Source organism: Cibotium barometz, chromosome 32 (assembly GCF_041138505.1).
Source record: "Cibotium barometz isolate CiBa-2024 chromosome 32, ASM4113850v1, whole genome shotgun sequence".
NCBI classification, from domain to species: Eukaryota; Viridiplantae; Streptophyta; class Polypodiopsida; order Cyatheales; family Cibotiaceae; genus Cibotium; species Cibotium barometz.
The window spans coordinates 18,150,647-18,176,554 of NC_141077.1; the positions used below are offsets into that span (position 1 = coordinate 18,150,647).

The 25,908-nt window shown below is 41.8% G+C and overlaps 1 protein-coding gene across 2 annotated transcripts; it reads right to left on the minus strand.

Annotated features, from left to right (window-relative positions):
- On the minus strand, positions 1-25,908 carry LOC147619890 (heat shock protein 90-5, chloroplastic-like). Of its 2 annotated transcripts, XM_086825747.1 has the most exons (20): positions 25,745-25,908; positions 14,330-14,581; positions 14,161-14,234; positions 13,900-14,025; positions 13,400-13,493; positions 13,232-13,315; positions 12,699-12,842; positions 12,385-12,501; positions 12,006-12,062; positions 11,847-11,918; positions 11,627-11,731; positions 2,275-2,415; positions 2,077-2,169; positions 1,914-1,991; positions 1,506-1,760; positions 1,281-1,383; positions 1,011-1,185; positions 801-906; positions 618-707; positions 1-522 (listed from the first exon to the last, which is right to left on the minus strand). In XM_086825747.1, the coding sequence occupies exons 1-20, from the start codon at positions 25,799-25,801 to the stop codon at positions 340-342; spliced, it is 2,406 nt and encodes an 801-aa protein (XP_086681873.1). In that variant the 5' UTR covers positions 25,802-25,908; the 3' UTR covers positions 1-339. The 2 variants fall into 2 exon arrangements, with proteins under 2 accessions (XP_086681873.1, XP_086681875.1); XM_086825749.1 differs by lacking the exon at positions 12,385-12,501 and having other exon boundaries at positions 25,745-25,904.

A 25,908-nucleotide genomic window follows, 5' to 3' on the forward strand; every position in this document is an offset into this window, starting at 1 on the left:
GCCAAAGAAGGATAACAGAAAACTCTTCTCCCTGAATGAGCTATACAGGAATGGCTTTTCCTAGGATTAATAAAATTGGTCTTGAAATTATATAAGCCTGATTATTGGGATCAACCGAAGCTTTACCAGGTGCAACTCCATACTACAAGTACATCTAACCTGATGAATGTACCTCCAGTTGCGACGTCCCGTGAGAACTGGCTCTTTAATCTTTTTCTTCTTCACACCATCACCTCATCTTCCTGTTCAGGAAAATATACCTAAAACTACTCCCGCAATTCATGTACAGAAACATCAGCCGTTGGATCACCACACCAGTTTTTGTACATCACCCAATAATTAATTCCAAGGGTCACCTTCCACCTTAACCTCAGATGGCTCCACCACCTCTGCAGCTTCAACCGTCTCAGTCACTGGACTCAGTGTCTCATCTTGTTCCAAGCTTGATTGTGAGCTTGGACTAGCCATTGCTAAACCCAAAATCTCAAACACCTTCCCACCATACTCAGCAGGATTTTCAGGCTGAAACATAGACCAGAAAGAAGAAAAAATGAATATGATGAATCTCAGCAACCATGACGAAAGTGGAAGAAGAAAGTTCGGGCCTCAAGACTTACGAAAAAGCCACTTGACAATAAAGCAGTCTCATGCAGCATCTCCACGATCTTCTGAGCTCGAGAGCTTCTTGGAGTGTCCTTACAGGCAAACTACAAAAATCTTTACAACATCAATGACAACACAAGTACAGGGTAATAGGGGTCCTAACCGCATCAAACTACAGAAACACTAGAATTACTCACATTAAGATCCTTAATTATAGGGTGATCAGGATTAATCTCTAGAACACGTCTCCCCCTCATAAACTCCATTGTTGAGTCGTCTCCTAATGTTTGGGCTTTCATTATCCTGTAACAAAAAGGGTCCGTGCACTATTTACACATTTGACTAACCCACAAACATAAACAATGAAAAATCCCAGTAATGTTGCAAAAACTCAATGATTGTACTACCTCTCCATATTGGCAGACCATCCAAACTTTCCTGAGACAAGGACGCAAGGTGAGGAGCTTATGCGCTTAGAAACTTGCACTTTGGCCACCTTGTCCCCGAGTGTTTGCTTCATCCAATCACAAAGAAGCTGGTATTCCTTCTCTTTCTCTCTGTCTTCTACCTCATCATCTCCACCTTCATCCCAAGCACAACATCAAAACAGGACTTGAACTATGAGCAATTAAAAAACAGTTGCTAAGAGAATAAATTCGTAATTACTGATGTCATACCCAGATCCAAGTCCTCTTTGCTGATATCCACAAACTTCTTTCCTTCATATTCCTGAAGGTTTGTGATGGCCACTTCATCTATTGGCTCAATGAGGAATAGCACCTACATTGGAAACACAATTGGCGGGTAAAAGCAATGCCATGCCTGCACGGTGCGCTGGTATACCTCAAAATGGTAAAAGTTAAAGGAACATCATATCATGCCTGCACAATGGGCTAACATACCTCATAATCTTTCTTCGAAAGTGCTTCAAGGAAAGGTGCACTTTTAGCACTTTTTATACTGTCTGCTGCAAAGTAGTAAATGGCGTTTTGGTCAGGCTTCATGTTCTCCATGTAGCCTTTCAGACTTACTAAGTCATCCTCATGTTTTGAAGTATAAAAACGTAGAAGCGGAGTCAGCCGTTTGTGATTGGCCGAATCCTCTATGCATCCCAATTTTATACTTCGACCAAAGTTGTTCCAGAAGTTCTTGTATGCCTTAAGTAAAAACAAGAATAATTTAGACTAGTGTTAACTGAATCATGACAAAGAAAATTATAACTAACCATAATCATAAGAAAGAAAACAATACTTAGCCATGGCAAAATTATGACAAAGCATATGTGCTTGATAGAAGGGCAAAGAAGTTACCTCCTTGTCTTCCCTGTCAGCAATGTCTTGACACATATCAAAAATTTTCCTAACAAGCCGTTTTTTCATGATCCTAACCTGCAGCAAAACTCCATGGGCCACACTGTACATATAAACAGTCTAAACATAAAGCACGCAGCACAACCAACTACCACATGCTTACAATCCGGCTTTCTTGTAGGATCTCTCTTGAAACATTCAATGGAAGGTCATTTGAATCAACAACACCTTTGACAAAACCAAGATAGCGGGGCAGCTGCAAGTTTGCATAGAAATCTTCAGATTCCAGAAGCACCAAGATAAAGGTTCAAAAGACAACCAATTGCTCAAGGTTTTTTAACTGGAAAAGTTGATGGCATACCAGTTCCCCATCAAAATCAGCAGAGATAAAAACACGCTTTACAAATAAGCGAATATTCTTTGCATTGTTGCTGTACAACTCCTCAGCATTAAAAGGAGCCATTCCTGGGATATACAGGAGACTTTTAAACTCCACTTCGCCCTGCAAAATGGAATACAAAAACATACACCTTCACCAGCTTGCCTTCTGTAGGAAAACGAGCATTTAGCTCAAGAACATTGTGCACTGTGCGATATCCCAACATAGCAAAATAATAAGATATCCAAATGTACTGTAAAAATTAAGTCAGTTCTGGATTGGATCCCAATCTTGACAAGAAGAACATGCTCCACACACAGCTTTGAGAAAAAGCGCATCTTATGCAAGTCCTGTACACTTCCGTAAGTGAGATTTGTGCAAAGGCAAGCAAGCCAGGTCTTCAAGGAAAGGATCTCAACTGAACTTCCACCAAAAGCATATGTTAAAAAGGCTTTGTCGATTAGCAGGTTCAAGCGTCCAGTTTGAGTGTTCACAAATAGTAGTGCTGTCCATAAGCTTGCAGTCTTTCCTTCCAGCTCAATGAAGTGAATTCACAGATTTTGCTCCCAGCTTGCCAAGGCCACAAAAAAAGAAAAAAAAAAGAAAAAAAAAAAGAGGATACCATGATTTAAGCCCGTGTCATCGGTGTGGCAGCCTGGCAAACAACAAGCTCGCCTACTTCTGCGGCACTGTAATTTATTGAGTTGTTTGTTGTGAACAGGGCAGCCAGACACACATTTTCCATCCTCTGGCTGCATATGTGAGGTCGACATTCTCCTTGCACAGCCCAAACATTGCTAGCCCAGTATAAGGCGAGTCAACCAAGATGGAAGAGCAGAGCCTATTGATTGTGATCACAACATGATCGTGTGTGAATCAAATGACATCCTTTCTATTTGGGCTAGAATCACCTTGCTCTATTTGTTACAAATCATGTAATTTAAAAGTTTGCTTTGTCCATAAGTACTTTAATAAGTTATTAAGTTAACCTTTTAAGCTAGCACATAAAGCTAGCTCCTTAAATTGGACAGTAATGTTATATATACCTAGATGAATCCAAGAGCATGCCCAAATTCACTTTATAAGAAAGCACAATTTATAACCTCATGGTAGTCATCCACAAGACAATAAACCATCAACTCCATCATGCATAGTACGGACTAGATACTACGACATCCCCACTAGCGTCATCAGTGCCCAATAGTGGGTGTAGAACTTGGTATCAATATATGCTCCCACACACACACACACCCCATGCAAACACACACACACATAAGAGCATACATTCATACAAAGGTCTGTGTACTGAGTTTTTGTCAAAGCTCCAGAAATGCATGGCAAACTCAGCCATAATGAAGCCTAGCACTAAGGATCATTACAAATAGAAAGAATTATTACAACAAAAGGTAGTTGATAGGGCATATGCACCACTAAAGATAGAAAGAATTAACACAATATCAATTGGCTGCAGCCTGGACGAAAACTTCACAATGTGAAATTTCCATGTCCGCAAATACAGCAAAAAGATATACCTAGATAAATCCAGGAACGCGCCCAAATTCACCTTATAAGAAAGTGCAATTTATAACCTCATGGTAGTCATCCACAAGACAATAAACCATCAACTCCATCCATAGTATGGACTAGATACTATAACGTCATCAGTGTCCAATAGTGGGTGTAATACTTGGTATCAATATATGCTCCCACCCCCCCCCCACGCAAACACACACACATAAGAGCATACATTCATACAAAGGTCTCATGCATGAAATGGCTGACACATGTACATGCAAGTTTCCTGTGTTGTCCTAGTAGGTTACAAATTTATGAATGTATCCAAGGATCCTAAGTGACCCTCCGGATATTAATTTACTCCCAACATGTGCACCTTAGTGCACCAACAAAATAAATGCCAACACCACAAATACAAGTCGCAAAAGAGCGCCCCAAGTGGTGCTCAACTCTGTAGAGGGTGTGTCCAAAGAGTCATGTTTGTCAAGGATTATTGTTAATGGGAACCACCGCCAAGCATTGTATTATGTAATTCATGTGAGATAAAACCCTTTACTTGAATATTAGGTCAAGCCCTTGGCTTGGCTTAAAATAGAAGAAAGGCAGTCATGTCACGTACATGAAGCAACAGAAGACTTAAACATGAGAGCTTAACTCTAATCAAAACTAAGCAAGACACAATAAAGAAGAGAGATGTAGCCCTAATCTACTAGATTTTACAAAACATGCTAAATCTACAATGACGTTCTTGGATCTTGACTTAGATCTTGTTGTGGCATCCTCTCCTACTTGATCACATTTCTTGCTGTCCGTCCGACTGAACTCTAAACTTGGAGCACTAGGACAAATCATACTCCTTTGCTCCACTTTTGTTCTAGTACATCTGCAAGCTCCACTCCATATCCATTGGTTCGATCTCCAAACTCTTGGGCTCAATAATTGGATCTTCTACTACAAGAGATGTAGCCTCATCCTCCTCCAAGGCTCTTTGGAAGCTCCATGGAAACTGATATGCTAACCTCATCCTCGTCCTCATAGGATTGGGGGAGATCTACCTGTCGTCTCTCTAGTCCAGGTTCCAGTTTGGGTTCAGGCATTGGCAATCTCAACAATGAAACATCTATTGAAATATCCCTATCCCCATCTATGGTAGCGTCACCCGAAAGCTTCTCCTACCTTGGAAGCTCTCCCTCACTTGGATCACTGCTCTTGGTCTTGAACGACTCCTCAATGCTAGGCAATACTTGCCATTACAAGTACTTGCTTCATCATGCTATTTATCACCATCTTGATAATCTACATACATACATATATACATATATACATACATACATACATACATATATGTATGTGTGTGTGTGTGTGTGCGTGTGTGTCTATATATATATTATATATATATGAAACTCATTTCGGTGGCCTTGAGACTCGTTTCACGTTTCGGTGTTGAAACGTTTCATGCGCATAACTGAAACCATTTCGTTTCATGTGGAACAAAAAGTTGTAATTTTTTCTATGGTTTTCAGCCTCTCTCTATATTTTTAAGCCTTTCACTTTCCTTCTTTTACGACTCTTTTGCTCTCGTTTCTTCAATGGTGACATTATAGTAATATATTTTCATGTTGTCATGTATATATCGTTTCGATCTACCGTTTCATTATGCACCTATCCACATTTGAAACGTTTTATTCCAAAATAGATCGTTTCGACAACAAAACGTTTCGTGGTGACCTTGATATATATATATATGTGTGTGTGTGTGTGTGTGTATACATATACATCTTGGATTCATCTAGGTATATAATTCAGCCATATTAGCGGACATGCAGATCTCACATTGTGAAGTTTTCGTCTGAGTTGCGGCCAATTGATATTGTGCTAATTCTTTCTATCTTTAGCAAGGCATTTCCCTATCAACTACTTATTTGCTGTACTAATTCTTTCTATTTCCTACTTTCCTTAGTGCTAGGCTTCATTATGGCTGAGTCTATCCTGCATCTCCGGAGGTTTGACAGAAACTCAGTATGAAGGGCTTTGTGTCAATATATGCTCTTATGTGTGTGTGTGTGGGGGGGAGAGGGGGGGGGGGGGGGGTTGTGGAGTGCGTATGTGAGAGCATATCTTAATACAGAGTTCTACACCTACTATTGGGCACTGATGACGTTAGTGGAGATGTCGTAGTATCTAGTCCATACTATGCATAATGGAGTTTATAGTTATATAGTCTTGTGGGTTGACTACCATGAGTATATAACACGCACATTCCTAAAAGGTGAATTTGTATCTTGATTCAACTTTCTTCACACATTAAGGGCATCCGTCAACATATTGAATTGATGATTCTGCTAGGAAAAGGGCAAAATTTTGACATTCAAGAGTATTGGGAGAGATAGGAGTATTATGAGACGCAGTCTGAAGGAGGAAAAGGAGAATTGAAGAAGCACATCAACAAGAAGAAAATGAAGCAAGGCTTTGGGAAGAGCAAAGGAAAGCCTACACATACATACATACATACATACATATATACATACATAATATATATACACATACATACATACATACATACATACATATATATATATATATATATATATATATATATATATATATATATATATATATAAATATGTGTGTGTGTGTGTGTGTGTGTGTGTGTGTGTGTTATACACACACACACACACACACACACATACATACATACATATATATATATACACACACACACACGTAAGGAAGAGTCATCTCCAATGCCAACCAAAGAAGAGAGCGACTGATAATCCTCCAAAATATGAGAATGTTTGGGCATATAAGCGGAAGCACCGTTGTCACTAACCCACTCAACCTCTATTGGTGTGTCACTAATCTCTATGGAAGAAGTTATATCTGTGATCACGAGGAAAGTATCCTGTGGAGAGGTAGGGGAAGAATTTGTAACTGCCATATGTGCCACTTGGGCATTGCCCGCATCCTTCACCTTTTCCTTGACTTTATTCGTATCAGAATCCTTGTCGGAATCTTGAGAGTTACCTTTGGCTTTGTATTTGGCTTTGGCTGCCCTAGAACTGCCACGTCGAGCAAAGCACCACTCCTCCGTATGGCCTGATCAACCACAAAAAGGACACTCCAAGGTTTTGTTACCTTTGGCCTCTGTAGCATCCTTCTTGCCCTTGCCTTAGGCAGCTTTGTTCTTGTTGTTGTTGTTGTAGTTGCATCCTCGTCCTCCTTTGTTCTTGCCCTTATCTTGGGCAGCAAAAGCAGATTCTGACTTTCCTTTGCCTCTCATCAAACACTTTGTTGATTGAGCTCCCATATTCTTCAAGGTGCTACTTGATGCGAGTAAAGTCTCCAATCTTATCAATGATATTGTTAGATTCACTAATGGAAATCTTCTCAAGATCCGCCTCCAACTTAGTAATCTTTATGGAAGAAACAACACCAAACCTCCCCCAAATCTCAAGCCACATCTGTCAGGCATTACTCCTTGTAGAAATAAATTGTGCCTATATGGCAGGAGTCATGCAACAAATGATCATGCCGCATGCACGAGCATCCAAAACTCCTCGAAAAATTGGATCCACCAAGGGAGGTGGCATAACTGATGTCCAAACACTAGCACCTTCAAGTAGCAACTAGGTGTAAAAGGGCCGCGTATGATAATTGGTGGCTTTAAGCTTCATGGAATCATTGATTTGGGGAGGAGTGTAGGATGGAAACTGAGAGAAAGCAAGAATGAGATTTTGTGGCAAGGGAGAAACAAGAGAAGAAGTGATTGGGGGAACCACCAAAGGGAGAGAGTACCGATGAAGTGGTAACCTGAGAAGTAGGGGATAGGAATCCCTGGGAAGAGAAAAGAAGTCTGAAGTTAGAGTATTGATCTCCTAAAGCCATATCCTCCAAACGTAGAATCTTCCTCTTCAAATAGGGCTAGAAGCAGCTAGAACTCCTCTAAAACTGAGCACAGTTAGTATGAGGATGAAGGAGGAGGAATGCAAGGTGGGAGGGAGGGAAAAACCCAGAAGAGGAGAAGAGAAATGGATCTCCAAGGTTTAATGGCACCACAGATGCTGAAAACACAGCTCTGTGAAGAAAACACAGCACCTTTGAGAAAAACGCAGCTTTCTAATGAAAAATGCAGATCCCACATGAAAACACATCTCCTAGATCTGAAAACGCAGGTCTTTATGTGCTGAAATCTGTAAACAACAGGTTCTTAAAGAAAAACGCAGGTCCTAGAGCAGTTCTAGGCTCTGATACCATGTGAGAAACATGTGCTACTGCTGTAAATCTGAAAACAGAGAATAAAACAGCATATATGTCTAGACAGTAGACTGCAGATGATCAAGAACCTGAATATGATGGAAGGTACAGCACGAGGGAGGCCCGTGAGTGCTGGTATGCATGGATTTTAAACATTTATGTGACTTAAGGTTTAAGGTTTTTAAGTCAATGTGTTCAGACATCATTAAAGATTGACTGGACATTGGGCATGAATCCCTAGACAAAAGGAGGCGCCTAGGTACAAACTTGTGCAACAAGTTGAGAAAAGCATAAAAGGGGGGATATTCTAGGCAACCAAGGCCACTTTTGGCAAAAAGGGGAAAAGCATGGCTAAAAAGCCGACTCCAACAAAAGGGAGGCAAGCCTGAATCATAAAAAGCCAGGGGACTGTTCGTGGAAAGAGGTGGCACACAGGATTGCAGGTCGGCTGTAGCTGTTTCTCTCTCTCTGCACTGGCCGTAAAGGCGGAGTTCTTCTCCCTCTCCTCCCAACTTTAAGCTAGCCGACAGCAGTGGTTCTATATCCTTTTTGTTGGCTGCCCTAGAGCTGGCTGTACAGCAGTCGCTTGCTTTCTTCTGGCCGACAGAAGCTCATACTTCATCTTCCCTTCATCCGATTGGTTGACAACAATGTTCAAGAGCGGGTGGTGCACATGTGTACAGGCTGGCAGCTCCTGTTCACACTCTTTCTCTCTTGAACAACTGGCTACTGCAAGAAGCTGGCCGTATAGCAGTTACTTCTCTCTCTCTCTCTTCTAGCTGCCTTCAATCTGGTGGCTGCAGCCATGTGGTGCCTCTGCCTTTTATTGGTTGCCTACAGGGCTGACTTGGGACTGTTTTGAGACAGCTTTTGGACCGTTTTGTGCTTAGCTTGAGTCTTGTTTATGCTTTGTGGAAAGTTGCTTAGTAAACTGTAGAAAATCTAGTGCTGTATGCACCCTCGCTTTGGATTCTTTGTAAAGATTCTACTTGATAAAGAAGTTCCTATGGGGGGGCCAGCCGTTCTGGCTCAGTGTGCTATCTGTTTATTTCATGTGGCTTACTTATGTATACTTTTTGTTTGCGTATTTGAAGTGTCTATCTTTCGTTGTGGGTCCCCTATCAATTACATGGTTGCCTGCATAGCAGCTATCAACTTTTGGTTCTGGACTCGGATAGCTTCACGTTCAAGCCTTTCTCGAGTTGCTTGGTCTGCCTGTGTTTGGTCTTCTTCAGCCCTACGTTTGGTGTCCTTGGCCCTTGGTTCATCCTCACGTCCAGCTTCTTTGACCTGTCGTTCTTCCACCTTTTTGGTGTCTTCTTTTTGCCTTTGTTGCTCCATGATGAGAAACAATCTTTCCAATTATGAGAGTTCTTTTGGCTTTTCAGCCGCTTCCTTGGCTTTTTTAGCCTCCTCCTCAACTTTTTTTCCTTTGGCTGTTTCTTCTTTAGCCTCTATCTGTTGCCTTAGCAACTTGTTTTGTTCCAAGAGTAATTTAATGAAGTCTTTATTGTTTTGCAGAAGCATTTTTTGTAGTGGTGGTGTCTTCTTTGTAGATCTCACCTTCCATATCTTCTTTATAGCTTTTTGACGACGTCTCTCCTCATTTTGTGGAGACCCTGGGTGGTTTTTCCTGACCGCAATTTTACCATCCACAGACTGCTCTCACTTTTGGGTAGACAAGTTGGGTCGCAACCTACAGCTCTGATAACAATGTAGCATGCAATAGGTTGATCATCGTAACGTGCAACAAATCCTTCTTTAAACCCGTGAGTTTATGCGATTCCACTTTACTTTGATAGAGGAGAGAAGATAAGAGTCGACACTGTATTGGGTCCCAATTACCCACTAAAGGGCCCCCCCTGAGGGCAAGTATTTGCTTGTATTTCTTTGGAGAACTTTGTACAATGAGGATGAAAGATGACTGAGGACTGCCAAATGCAAGGATAAAGTAGACCGAACGCAGGCTGAACCATATGCTGTCCAAGCTCTCCTTTGAATAACTCTTCAATGACTGCTGTCGCCCTGTTTATGGGACAAATAAAATGCTTATTTGTTAGCATGTAATGCTGCACATCATATCAATATTGTCCTTACGATGCTGGCCGGCTGGAGCATACCCGACTGCACACTGAGCAAGGCTTAATGCTGGCCGACCAATATATGGAGACTTCTGTAGGCTGCCGACTGGCTGCCTATGCCATCCATTGGCTTAGAAGGTGGCTACATGCTGATTATGTTAGCTAGGCTAGCCATCATGCATAAGAGCGGTGGCATAGGGTCCTTAGACCCATATGCAAGGCGGCCCCCATGATGGGGTGCCTAATGGGCTGGCCCATGTGCATATGCCCTAAAATGCCTGCTAATGCAATGCTTCAAGCTGGACTTGACCTCTACATGAACCTATCTGATGAATTCTCCAAGTGGGTAATAGGGAACCACCCTAACTTGCACCCCCAGGCGTTGTGTTGTGTAATCATGTCAGATAAAACTCTTTGCTTGTATAATTATTTAAGTAAAGACACTAGCTTGCTTAGAATATAAGAAGAATTTCAGCCCTTTTTCTATCCTAACCTTCCGCTGATTTGAAAACCTTAACCAAGCCTCTTGCTTACTCCAACTTCAGCACTGTTTAACACTAATTTTGAGCTGATTTGCAACCCTAGATTGTGTCCCTAGCTTACTTCATCAACATAACTGCAAGACCTTGTACAAAAATCAGCAATACAAGCTGAAGAAATGGTGTTCTCGAGGGAGGGGTTGAATGTAAACTCTCAACAAATCAGAAAGTTCCCTCAATGGGGTGAGATCCCCAATTTGGCCCTTAGTGTGAGCCTCTATTCTATTGTTAATTCTTGTTAACCTTTCCTGTATCACTAAGCACATTAAAAAAACCTTCTCATCAAAACCCAAGCCTAGTCTCTCTCTAGACATAAAAATTGAAGTTTTATTTGAAGTGTTTAGCTTGTTAAGATATAATGAACTAAATGCCTTAGAAAAATTCATCTCCCTCATCATCCAAAATCTGCATGCATGAGCAAGGAATGATAATAATTCATTTAAAAATCTTTAGAAAGCGCTTAATCTAAGAATCAATCCCGTCATCCAAAATACACCTACACGAGCAAGGGATGGTGACAACTCCTCAAAGAGTTATTAAAAAGGGATTTATTTTAATTAATCACATGCATAAGAACTTAAGTTTACCCTAAGATGTAACATTGTTAGACAGCATAAACAAGCTAACAGTGCCTTGAGCCTTAGATTGAAAATTCCAAAGCATCTATAACCACAAAAACAAGAAGATATAAGTATAAAACATTGAGTTAAAATAGCATCTTGACTTCATAAGTTCACCATGTATAGCATTGCATGCAAAAATCCACTTTAAAGGTTAAGTTTTATAAGTTCCTTAAAATCAATATAATTTTCTCGGTGAACCTAATAAACAGTATTCAGTAGGGTGGTCACATACTAAGACAAAAAAAAAGATTGAAAATTTGTGCTATCATTCAACTATAGCTCAAATTAAACACATGAAGAAGTTAAATATAGTATAGAATACCTCAGTTGTAAAATGTGTGTAAGCCAAGGGCTCTAAATATTCATTGAAGGTGCTTTTGTAGAAAGCATCATACTCTTCTTTTTTCACCTCCTTGGGGCTACGCATCTGAATCACACGAATAGCTATCTCCCTCAAAAAAAATGTGAAACGTTTTGGTAAAGGCAAAAGAAAAGAATTCTACAGAGATGAAAGCCTTCAAATAAAAAATCATGTGGCATACCCAAATAGGTTTTGTTTCATTGACCAACTCCCAGTCATAATATTTTTCTATCTTTGTCTTCTTCTCTCCTTCCTGCACATTGAATGCAAACATTCGCTATGTCCCATAAATAGTCAAATAAAAGTATGTAGCCAGCTGCATTTGTGCTTGAAGGCACACCTTAGATTCGCCACTTGTTTCAACAACCCCATCTGCATTCACGATAGTAGTAGTGTCCTAAAAAATGCACAGATACATGTATAAATGGATTTTTCTTAGAGGTAAACAAACCAACAATTCTTTTTGAAAATGTGCACACAAGAAAACGAAGTAACAGGAACAAAAATAAGAAGAAACTATGGCATTTGAAAGCCTCCAAGTGTAATCAAATACACCAAAGGCATAACTGATTACTACAAGCATTAGGCCTCTAATTATACAAAATTGTCACTGTTTCCAAATTAAGAAACAAGAGAAAGAGCTATTTGTAGCCCCTAGGTACAACATGACATAAACCATAACAATAAATTTTTTTACAACTCTATGTAGTATTTTGTACCTCCACTGTTCGAGATTTTTCAACCCATGTATAGATAGGAAATGAGATGAACTGGGAGTAGTTTTTCACAAGGTCTTGAATGCGAACTGGGTCAGAGTATTCAAAAGTCTCATCTGGCTGCATGCGGAGAGACATAGTATGGTAGGTAAGCATTGCAACTTAATAGCAATTCCAGAGAAGCAAAAGGTGAGTGAGTGAGCGAGCGTGCATGCGTGTGTGCGTGTGTGTGTGAGAGAGAGAGAGAGAGAGAGAGAGAGAGAGACCGTGTGTGTACTTATATGATATTTATGTTTGTATATGCCACAGATCGGTACCTTTAGATACAAGGTTATGGAAGTTCCCCTTGGCAACAAATTCTCGGGATTTGTCTCCTCTCTAACCACATAGGAACTACTGTCTGCTTCTCCCTCCCAAACATACTGTCTGTCAGATTTGGGACTCTTGGTTGAAACAACCACCTGCCAGAAACAAGCATCTGTAAGACAACACCATGCAAGAAACAAAAACAAATAAAGCAAGCCCTTACCAATGTAAATGACATCAACACCAAGAAAGTCATAAAGCAGGCTTAATTACAACTTGGCTGAAGGCTTCAGCACTCATAGAAGCTACATAGATGTGCTTACTATTGACACTGGCTACAACCAAGTGGAAGCTGCAAGATAAAAGGATACAACCAAATGCAAGCAGGAACATCAACAGATTTAATAACTAAGGACTAGAGCTACATCAAACTGAACATTTGCAGTCAGAGGAAGCACAATTGAAGATCACCCACCATACACATAAGAAGCATTTAAAAGAGCATCTCCAAACAGTGGAGATGGAACGAGAAAGGAATGACCACCTTCTCGGAGACCAAAAATGCAGAGTAAAACCCGACCCCAAATTGACCAATCAAATTGTTGTCACTTGAGGCCTCTCTACTATCCTGTCAACGAGCACCAGATGTGTAAGCAAGATCACAGATCACAAGACGTTTTAGAACCAAAACAAGCTGGACAATGTAGCTTACTTTTAGTGCCTTCACAAACTTGGCAGTGCCACTCTGTGCAATGGTCCCCAGACTATCAATTAGTTCCTGCTTAGTCATGCCCACTCCCGTATCCCTGGAACCACATAAGGAAAAAGTCATTACAAAAGCAGGCCCTCCATTTACATATATTGTTTTGAACATGGTGACATAGAAGGTCACGGTATCAAATGGCATTGGCTATATTGCTGGCATTGTCCATGCAAGTGCTTCAGGGGACATGTGCTCAAATGGTTTTGATTTTGATTGTCTATGAGGAGCCATTTGTATAATGTATGGTTGCATGTGTGCCTTCATGAGTGTGCATCAATGTTTTGACCTTAAGAGTCTTTAGTTGGAAAAATGGGTGGGCGCTTATGTGTGTTTTTGATATACAAAGGGACATATTTAGCAACAGACCACAAGGCCCACAAATATTTTATTGAAATTTATTTATTAAAAAAATGTAAGAAGTAAAACAGAAAACACATCAACATTCTTACGTTATGGTAATGGTTCCGTTATCAGGATCAGGTTTGATTCTTATTTCCAAATCTTGGAAGTCACTCAATATGCTGTTATCTGTGACACTTAGAAACCTCAACTTGTCCAGTGCATCACTAGCATTACTGCCAAAAACAAAACAAAAATGTGATTGCAAGTTGCATTGAATATTTATAAGAAAACTTGTGCAAGCTCTTCCACAGCAAGTCTTAAATTTTTACAATGGTAGTAAGGTGTAAGGGTACACTGAGCACAAATACCTCACAAGTTCGCGAAGAAAAACCTCCTTGTGACTGTACAGACTGTGAACAATCAGGTCTAGTAGGCGACTAACCTACCAAAAACACAGCAGGGACCAATTTCCAAAAGTCAATAGAGAGACCAAGGCACGTGGCTCAGCTGCTGTAGTGCACAAACTCATTCTCTTACCTCTGCTTGATACTCAAACTTCTCAGCAGGAACTTCCGCCTCCTCTACCTCTGCCACCGTAGCCTCACATCTGAATGGTGCGTAAGTGTGGGGCAAAGCCTTTGCTGTGCATCCAGTGCCACAATGCCCGACATGGGTTAACGACTGTCCGAAGAGAGAAGTCTTCAAGACAGCTTGGCACCGTCTCAATGTCCTGCTTGTCTGCAAACCTTGAATTCCTGACTTATAAACAGAAGCTCGAGCTCCAGTGGCCTGCAAAGATCCAAACAAGACTAAGCAATTTAACATCCATCTCCATATACACAGAAGGAAATGAAAACCGTATAAAAGAGGAAACACTAGTACTACTCAAAAATGGCTGAACCAGTCAATTCTCCCTGCTAGGAGGTACACGTTGTCTTCCTATGAAACATCAATTTGCCATCATGCTTAGAATTTTCCAATTCAAAGAGTTGAATGGCTGATGGTAATTAACAAGGTTGATTGTCTTGAAGGAGCACTTCAAACTGACTGGATAAAAGAAAGAAAAAGAGATTACTACTTGGCTTTCTTATTCCTATTATGAGTGACTCAGTTCCGGCACTTCAGCATAGTTTTCAGCCAAGTGTTGGACTATGTCCCTCTCCAGCATTTATCCCATTTACTGCACCATTTATGCAGCATTTTACTTAGTCGTAGGTATTTTTCCCCACATTTTTAGGCACTTTTCCCCAATCATAGGTATTTTCACCAGTCGTGGCCCGTGGGTTTCTTCTACTAGCCAACTTGGCAATTTGTGTTGTATATAAGAACAAGCTTTTTGCCATTTAATTCATTCATCATTTTGCTCAAGTGTTGGTTGCTAGTCGCTCCTCTGCTTCCGCTTGCTGCCTTCAACCACTCTCTCATGGTATTAGAGCGCTGACTCGCTGAGGTTCTCAGGCCCTTGCTTCCACACTCTACAGGAAGACTATCAGCCAGTGTTTTCTTTTTTTCCAGCCGTCCCTCCCTGCAGAGGAGGTAAAACGCGAATTTTGTATTTTGTGAAGATGAAGACTTTACTCCGGTATCATCGGCTACGGGGTATCGTTACCACGGCTGACACTAGGCCAATTGCGGCTTCTCCTCAAGCTAAGATTGATGCCTGGCTTGATAAGGATGCTCGGGTACATGCGTTCATCATCTTCAACATTAAACCATCTGTTGCTCGTCAATTTGATGACAATGATGATGAGACCACAGAACAATTGTGGGATGCCATTCAAAGGAGGTATCATAGAGAGAATTGTACTCAGAGGATTGCCTTGGAGACTCAGCGTGCCAACCTGAAGATCTCTGATATTGCCACATAGTTGATTCCGTACGTCGTACGGCTGAAACCATACGTACCTACCGTACCGTACAGATTCGTACGATACCGTACGAAATGATTTTTTTTTTTAAATTATTTAATTATTTTATTTTTTATTTTGGGTGCGTGGAGCAATTTCAGTCTTCTAGAGAGCCATTCATCGCCCTTTGCAGCCTATAGGGAGCTGTTTGTCAGGAGCGTGTGCACTTGCCATTGCCATATTAGGTAAGCGATCATAGAGGTAAGCATTATTTTACTTAAGTGTGGCTGATTTTGTCATTTGTGCAAAGCCCTCAACTCATATGATTTATCTACCATGTAGGTTGGGGCTCAAAACGTGGTGCAAGTCATCACCGACAATGCATCAAATTGTCGACGCATGGGCCGTTTGCTTGAGGAGGAATTCCCCACCATTGTGTGGACTCCATGTGCGAGTCATTGCATTGACTTACTCACGTGTCTCGTCCACCTTCGAAGAGTCCTCTTCAGAGAACTCTCTTGATGGACACTCTAGTAGTGATCATGTTGATGATCATGCAGATGTTGGTGATGATGTAGACTTTTGATATGTTATAGCTCTCTAGGCATTGGGCATCTATCTCCTTCTAGCCCATCGATGATGTATTGTAGTATGTAGTATCATGTATGTACGCATGTTGGCGGTCGACCATGCCATGAGTTTTTGGCCTATCCTTTTGTAGCAATTTTGTACTCTAATGGCATGATGACATTATGTTCATGGTTCTACTATTTTGTAACTTCTTGTCTACAATTTTTAACTTTAGGAAGTATTTTTTTAAAAAAAACGTACTAATATCGTACCGTACCTCAAAAAATTTTAAGGTACCAATTAGTACCGTATTTTATCGTACCGTACCGTACCGTACCTTTCGTACTAACTAACCATGTACTGCCAACATCATGGATTCCATCACAAAGTTTGTTACCATCCAGAAGCAGTTGGTCGCTTTGGGGAGCAAGGCTACTGATGAACACTTTGTTCATCGGCTCCTTGCCAAATTGCCCGAAACTTTCTCATCTTTCTATGATACTATCACTTATTCCCTCTACTCCCGCCTCTTCAGGTCAAGGGTAAAGGCAAATGGCAGTCTAAGGATTCCACCAACAACAAAGTTGACTCTAAACCTGCTAACAATCTTGCTCATAAAGATCTTACTTGCCATTATTATGGTCACAAAGGTCACTGTAACTCTTTGGTCCTCCTAGCTCTATTTCGCATTATGAAACCCATGCCTGAATACCAGAAAGGTGGAAGAAGACATGGGGAAAGGGTCCATAAGGTTTGATTAAGAAAAAGCACCATTCTTGGTCAAAAAGCAAGAAAAAGTAAAAATTCAAACAGGGTTGACCGCCAGCCAAGGGCACCATTGAAAAGAGGAGATTGAGCCGGATCAAAAAGCTAAAAGGTGCTTTCTCAAAAAGCAGCTCTAAGGCCAAAAAGCAAGGCCTTAAAACCAGAAAAGCAAAGCACCAAAAGTTGAGTAATATTTTATTAATAAAAGTAAAAAGAGCAAAAGCAAAGCATAAAAAGGCAAAGCAAAAGCATGATGGCTTTTTGGCAAAATGCAAGGCCCTCCCCAAGTATAAAAGAAGCTAGAGCCCTCTTGTTTTGGGCATCAAGCTTGTGGAGAGCAAGGAGAGTCTCATCTTCATCCACTCGCCCCGCCGCCGCCGCTCAGCTCAACCACTCCAGAACCGCTACCGCTCCCACTCAGCTCAACCACTCCAGAACCGCTACCGCTCCCGCTCCCGCTCAGCTCAACCCGGCCGCCACCCAGCTCAGCCACTCCAAAGCCGCTTTCGCTCTCGCTCACCTCAACCCGGCCGCCGCCGCCCAGCTCCACCGACCGTAGCCCAGCTCCACCCGGCCACCGCCCAGCTTTGGACACTTGGACTTGTGCATGAAGCTGAGACATGAACATGAAACTTGGGTATACAGCTTGGGCATAAAGCTTGGACATGAAGCATGGAACTTACACATGGGTATATAGCTTGGGCATATAGCATGGAACTTAGATATATAGCTTGGGCATGAATTTTGGGTATGAAACATGGAACTTTGTCACATGCACTCTGCGCTGTAGTGCATGGTGACAAGCTGGCTCATCATCATCAGTGCAACATTGTAACAGTATTAGTACCTTTCAAGATGATATTTGTCGAATGCCATGACCCCATTGTAATCTTCAGTCCAGGATAAGTCACGCACGAGCCACATAGGTCATTCTCAGCCATAGCAAGTCAGTCAATCAGTCTAAGTCCCTTAACCCACTTGAAGAGACGCATTCATGCATATACAGTCAGTAGAAACCTTAGGGTTTGCATTAGAAAGCATCTTGCATATTGCACATCATTCATGCATAGCATCTAGACCATTGCAGGAACCCCAGATATCATCAAGTATTTATCAGGATATTTACTAGGACTTTTCTGGTACTTTTTCCATCATTTTCAACATTTTATACACATTCATGCATTTATTATTGGATAGGAGCAGACGGCCAATACAGTAGCCAGCCGACTGGCTCCATGAGTCCATATAAATAGAATCCTTGCATCATCATTCATTCATTCAATCATATTCAGCCAAGGAGCATTCAGGTGCTTAGCATCTTCAGCATAAGAAGCAAAGCGATTGCAATTTTCAGCCGCCTCCTCTCAACGTTTTTCTCCTACAGCAGTAGGCGCCTCAATGCATGAGCATTCAGCCATCTTGCATCAGCAAAACGCATCAGTTCAGCATTCAGCCTTCAGTCCACCTTGCGTTTTCTGCATCCATACAGTTTTCAGCATTCATCCATTCATCGTTTTGCTCCATCCACTTGGTGAAGGTAAAACGCAGTATTCATATTCATTTACAGCATTCATACTCGAGAAATTAGAACGGTCCTTTTATTGGCCAAAGATGAGGCGTGATGTATATTCACATGTTCAAGCCTGTAAGATTTGCCAAAAAGTAAAGGTTCCACATACAAAGAAGACTCGTTTACTTCAACCTTTGCCTATCTCCAACAGACCTTTCATCGACATATCTATGGACTTTGTAGGGCCTCTACCAGCATCCATCGAATCCCGTAACACTCATTGTTTCACCATTGTGGATAGCTTTAGTAAATTCTGGATGCTCATCCCATGCAAACATACGGCCACAGCCAAGGATGTAGCCTGTCTGTTTCTCAAGCATTGGTACCCAATTTGTGGTTTGCCTAGCACCATAACATCAGATAGAGATTCCAAGTTTACCTCGCATTTCTGGAGGGCATTATTTGAAAATTTCGGAACTAAGTTGCAGTTGTCTAGTACATTCCATCGGCAGACAGATGGCCAAACAAAAATTTAGAACAAGTTGGCCTTTGAGGTTCTCAAGTCATATTGTCATGACCAGCAGTCCAAATGGGAACATTATCTTCCATTGGTCCAAGCTATCTTGAACGACACTCATTCATCCAGTGTCGGACGGACTCCATATGAAGCAGCCTTTGGTCGCCGTTTCTCTTCTCTTTTGACGAGATTGATGTCTCCATCTCTAGAGGCTAATAAAACCACGGAAGCATTTTTCGAGATCATTGAGTCAGTCAAGGACCACTTGACCAAAGCACAAGAAGCGTATAGCAGACAGGCGAATAAGTCTAGACGAGATGTCCACTTCAAGGAAGGAGATTGGGTCTATTTGCGTATCATGAAACAATGATTGAAACAAGTGGGAAAACGTTGTCCCAAGCTTTCATTCCGTAGTTTTGGACCTTTCCCAATAGCTAAGAAGTTAAGTGATGTCTCCATGAAATTAAAATTGCCTACCAGTTGAACGATGCATGATGTTTTCCATGTTTCTTGGCTAAAACCATATGTTGGACCAGAAGTGTTTGATGTTTCAAATGAATAGCAGCCAAACGTGGTAGACGAAGCAGAAGTCATCGAGCCCGAGCAGATCCTTCTTCATCGTTGGAAGCATGGTTCCAATCGACGGATACGTCAGTTCTATACGAAATTCCGAGATCAAGGCACCCACGAAGCCGTATGGCTAGACGAGTTCTTTCAAGAGTACCCCCAGTTGTTGGCGGACTACTTGGAAGCCATGAACCTGCCGCCAAGCTAAGCAGGAGGGAATGTCACATGCACTCTGCACTGTAGTGCATCATCATCAGTGCAACATTGTAACAGTATTAGTACCTTTCACGATGATATTTGTCGTACGCCGTGACCCCATTGTAATCCTCAATCCACGATAAGTCGGGCATGAGCTACATAGGTCATTCTCAGCCATAGCAAGTCAGTCAGTTAGTCTAAGTCCCTTAACCCACTTAAAGAGACGCATTCATGCATATACAATAAGTAGAAACCTTAAGGTTTGCATTAGAAAGCATCTTGCATATTGAACATCATTCATGCATAGCATCTACACCATTGCATGAACCCAGATATCATCCAGTATTTATCAGAATATTTACTAGGATATTTCTGGTATTTTTTCCATCATTTTCAGCATTTTATACACATTTATGCATTTATTATTGGACAGGAGCAGTCGGCCAGCTCGGCTCCATGGGTCCATATAAATAGAATCCTTGCATCATCATTCATTCATTCAATCATATTCAGCCAAGGAGCATTCAAGCGCTTAGCATCTTCAGCACAAGGAGCAAAGCGATTGCAGTTTTCAGCCTCCTCTCAGCGTTTTCCTCCTTCAGCAGTAGGCGCCTCAACGCATGAGCATTCAACCATCTTGCATCAACAAAACACATCAGTTCATCATTCAACCTTCAGTCCACCTTGCATTTTTTGCATCCATACAGTTTTTAGCATTCATCCATTCATCATTTTGCTCCAGCCACTTAGTGAAGGTAAAACGCAACATTCATATTCATTTACAGCATTCATACTCAATCTAGAACAGTCCCAAACAGCCCCACTCAACCCTAGCTTTGCATCCCTCCCTCATTCCATTGGGAAGAGTACATAGGCTCGAGATTGGACATCTTTGGTGCTTCTACAGCAGTGTACAGTTTGGCCCAACACTCGGTCTTCAGAGGTCTTGCGTTTGGCTTATCGTCAGTCACACCGTCAGTCTATTTAAAGATAATAAAGCAAATACTATCTCGGTAATGGGATAGGGGACCCTTCAGTGGGTAATTTCATACGGTGTACACTCCTCATCTCTCTCTCTCTCTCTCTCTCTCTCTCTCTCATATCTCTCTAAAGTTTGAAGTATTAAAGTGGATTGCTAAACTCGCGAAACTCAGGATACAGAAGACGGTGTGAGAATTTGTGTGACAGGATCCTCCAATACGAATACTTCCGGCTAAGTACTCATGCCTTCCAATGATGGTAATGTTGATGTTAATGCTGCTACTGCTGATGATGATGATGATGAATGCTGATGATGATGATGATACTAATACTGATAATGATGATTCTATTGCTGATGCTACTAATCTAATGACCTAAATGTTGACTCAACTGAAGCTTAATCAAGGATTAAGACTGTTCATGCAAAGATTTAGCCATGGCATGGGTGTGCACGTGACATTCCCTTCTCCTAAACTTGATGACACTCTGTCATCCTTCCTCCCTGCGACTACTAACTTTGAACTGCTACTCACTTTGACCTTCTACTTTAACTAACTTTAACTTTAAAACTGATATTTTTTTTTGTCCAAACACCTTCACTCCTGAACTCCACTTCCAAGTCTTGCTGAAGAACTGAGTAGTTGTTCCACTGCTATCCCTTACCCTTAACACAGTAGTGGGTCACTTCCCAAAACTCATGCCTGTTGCTAGGTCTTTGGAACTGATCTAAGAGCTTAATGATGTACTAGTTCTACGTGCATAACGTCAGGGAATGCTTCCTCTGGCTTCGCCTTGCAGACCACTCCATCTACTACCCTACAACATTCTTCTATTGAAACTATCATGTTGATCTTATGACCTAAATGCTGACTAAACTGAAGCTTAATCAAGGATTAAGATTGTTCATGCAAAGGTTTAGCCATGGCACGGGCATGCACATGACATATTATGCCTTGGAAGCTCAGGATGATACAACATTGTGGCATGTTCACTGCAGGCACTATGCTTCTCTCCAACAGCTATCTTCTCAGAAGATGGTCAAGGGTCTTCCGCAACTGGAACCCTCCCACTCCACTTGTGTGGCTTGTTTGCATGGCAAGCAACACAGAGAACCTTTTCCTCACGAGGCTACTCATCGGGCTCCTCACATCTTCGACTTACATATGGATTGTGCAGTCCCATGCAGACTACTACCCAAGGTGGTGCCAGGTACTTCATGCTTATTATTGATGATTTCTCACGTAAAGTTTGGGTGTATCTCTTGGCAAAGAAATCTAAGGCTTTCTCCCGCTTTCAAGAGTGGGTGGCTCTAGTCGAGAATGCAACCATAGAGAAGGTTCGACAAGTAAATTCGGACAATGGAGGAGAATTCATCTCCAAAGCCTTCCACAACTTTTGTTCAAAGAAAGGTATTGGCCGTCAGTTCTCCAAAACCTGGCACTCCACAGCAAAATGGTGTAGTTAAATAAAAACACTACTGTTCAAGAGATGACCAGTGCCATGCTTTCTTCTTTTGATCTTCCTCGAGAAGCTATGACCACTGCTGTCTACATCATCAGCTGTTCTCCCACAAAGACGGTTGCTAATATGACACCAGAGAAGGCTTTTACATGGCAAAAACCTTCAATTTCTCATCTCAGGGTTTTTGGTTGTGACGCCCATACTCATATCCTTGATTCTGCCAGGTCCAAATTTGATCCCAAATCCAAGAAATGCAAATTCCTTAGTTACATCTCTCAATCCAAAGCTTACAAATTATGGGATCCGGAGAAGAAGTCCTTAGTGATTTCCCATGATGTTCACTTTGTTGAACCCTCGTCTGATGGTTCCCAGTCTCCCCCCAAGCTTACCCTCATCCTCCTCCTTCCTCTTCTTCCCCAGCACCCCCACCCCCTTAACTTCTCCACCCAGAGTTTCTCCACCCTCAGCTTCTCCTACTACTACTCCTTTTGTGCGATGGAGGATTACCCCTAGGCTTCCCCGATGGCTGGAAGCCACAGTTCGTGACTCTCATCTCTCAGATGTTGATCTTCATCAGCTTGTTGACTCAACACCACCTTTAACACAGGCACAGAGATTACAGCAACTTTGTCGTTCCTATAACCTTGCATTGATGAGTAAAGTTGTGCAATCATATGAGCCTACTACAACTAAGGAGGCTCTTGCTATTCATGAGTGGCAGGCTACCAAGATTGATTCAATTGTAAGGAATTGTATATGGTAGCTTATGGGAGCTTGTGGACTAGCCTTTGCATAGGCAGGTCATTAGGGTCAAGTGGGTCTCTAAAACAAGTTTCATGCCAACGGTTCTTTGGACAAACACAAAGCCAAATTGGTTGCAAAGGGGTATTCTCAGATTAAGGGTATTGACCATGAGCAAACTTTTTCCCCTACAGCCAAATACACCACTATCCAAACAATTATTGCTCTGTCTGCTCATCCTCACTGGCCGTTTTATCAAATGGATGTCAAGTATGCCTTTCTCAATGGCGACTAACATGAGGAGGTCTATGTTGAATAGCCTCCACGTTTTCAGGTTCCTGGACACGAGCGTAAGGTGTACAGATTGCACAAAGCCCTTTATGGTTTGAAACAGGCTCCCAAGGCATGGTATGATAAGATTCATGCATTCTTTCTTTCCCTTGGCTTCAAGAGATGCTTTGCAAACAGTAATCTCTATGTCTTTGCTTAGGATGCTTTGATATGTTTGATTGTCTTATATGTTGATGATTTGTTGATCGCTTGCTCTCATCTTGCCAAGATTGAATAGCTTTGATCAGATTTAGCTCTCACTTTTGAGATGACTGATTAAGAACTTCTCCATTACTATCTCGGTATGGAGGTCTATCAAAATCCTAATGGAGTTTTCTTAGCCAATTCAGATATCTACAGCAACTCTTGAAGACATTTGGGATGACACAATGTCATCCTCTTTCATGTCCAATGGATCCTAACTCCAAGCTTTCCCGAGAAGATTCTACTCCCATCTTTGAGGACAGTACACAGTATTGGAGGCTTGTAGGTTCTCTTATTCACTTGACTTATGCCACACCCAATATTTCTTACAACGTTAGTGTTCTCTTATTCACTTGACTTATGCCAGGCCCAATATTTCTTACAACGTTAGTGTTCTCAATCAATTTTCTTCCACTCCTCGACATTCTCATTGGCACGCCGCTCTTAAGGTTCTTCGATACTTATCTGGTACCTTGGATTATGGTCTCTCTTTTAGAGGAGACACTAAGCTTGTTGGATACTTTGATGCTGATTGGGTAGGTGACCAAGATACTAGGCAATCCACTTCTGGTTATGCTTCACTTTAGGTTCTCGCCTCATTTCTTGACGACCCAAGCAGCAGGTTACAGTCTCAATTTCTTCTACTGAGGCCGAGTAGTACTGGGCCTATTGGGATACTTGATGTGAGCTCATATGGTTGTTGCAGATGCTAAGTAATCTTGATGTTCTTTCGGACTCCTCTGTTTGCATTCTTACAAACAGCCAGTGTGTCTTGGCATTGGCTCGAACTTTATCTTTTCATGGCACGGCCAAACACATTGAGGTTTATTTTCACTTTGTTCGTGAGCTGGTCGTTCATGGCATCATTTCTCTAGAGTATTGTCACTCTCTCAAGACAACCTAGTTGACCTTCACTAAACCTCTTCCTCGAGATTCTATTGATCAACTCCTAACCCGTATGGGAGTTGGTCCACCCTGCTGGAGTTGAGAGGAGGTGTTGGACTTCATTCATCTCCAGCATTTATCCCATTTATTGCACCATTTATGCAGCATATTTATCTGATGTATTTTACTTAGCTGTGGGATTTTCCCCCACATTTTTAGGCACTTTCCCCAATCGTAGGTATTTTCACCAGTCGTGGGTTTCTTCTACTGGCCGACTTGGCTATTTGTGCTGTATATAAGAACAAGCTTTTAGCCATTTAATTCATTCATGGTTTTGCTCAAGTGTTGGATCATTCTTCGCTGCTCCTAGTCTCTCCTCTCTCTGCTTCCGTTTGCTGCCTTCAACCATTCTCTCACCAAGTCCTAGCAAGCTTAGGATGTGTACTTGTGCACAGGCTTTCTAGAAGCAAATAAAATACCTCTCAATGGTAAGGTTTTTAACTCTAAAGCACAACTCTTGTAGATTGCCTCTCGATGGTAAGGCAGAGATTTAGCTTAGGGTGGGCTAACATGCGTCTACCACTTGGGGCGGACATGGAACCCAAGAGGTGGTTTCACAAAGATGCACTATTTTACTTCTACACCAGAAAGATGGAGAAGCTGGCACGAACCTACCAAAATCCCTTCTTGTCAAAGGCCAACATGGAACCCAATAAGCAGTTCACAAAGATGCACTGTTTTACTTCTACACTAGAAAGATGGAGAAGCTGGCACGAGCTTACCAAAATCCCTTCTCGTCAAAGGTCAACTTCGAGGGCAACACGTATGCAAAAAACTGCTAGAAAGCATCAATGAGCTGTGGAAAAAAAAATGAGGCAGCTTGGTGCCGACCCAACATGTTCTTAAGTCCAGCGGACCCTTCTAATCCAGCCTTACTTGGCCACTTACAAACCTCATCACTTGGAAAACTAAGACAAGGACAACATTGCATTCTGATCTTGCAAAAGAAATAAAAAGAATGTTACAAATAGCAATTGGAGAGATTGTTAGCATGATAACATCACTCGACGTCTGGAACAGACGTGTTGTTCGCACAAACCCTAACGTTAGAGAAAAAGAGGGGCTATACAGAGAACAAAAAGAACAGGAAAAACCCCTAAAATAATTGGTAAAATAAATATCATGCAGCGTAATGCAAAAGACATCAGGGCAAAATGCACAACTAAGGCTGCGGAATTCATGAGAGCTTTCGATCGAATGATCGGAAATATGACCGATATTTCTGTGTTTCTGGCAGGCAGACGACAACGCTGTGTGTGTGTGTGTGTGTGTACGAGAGAGAGAGAGAGAGAGAGAGAGAGAGAGAGAGAGCTTACCTGGTCTGACAGGGTGCGCCCGGCTACTGCTATGCTGGAGACGCTGAGAGAAGCCATCGAACCTCCTCGCCAAGCCGAGAGCGCGCGCGCACACACGGGCTTACGGCTGTGTAATGTGCACTCAGTTTCTAGCGAGGTTTATCCTCGTGGAAACGTGAAGCTTC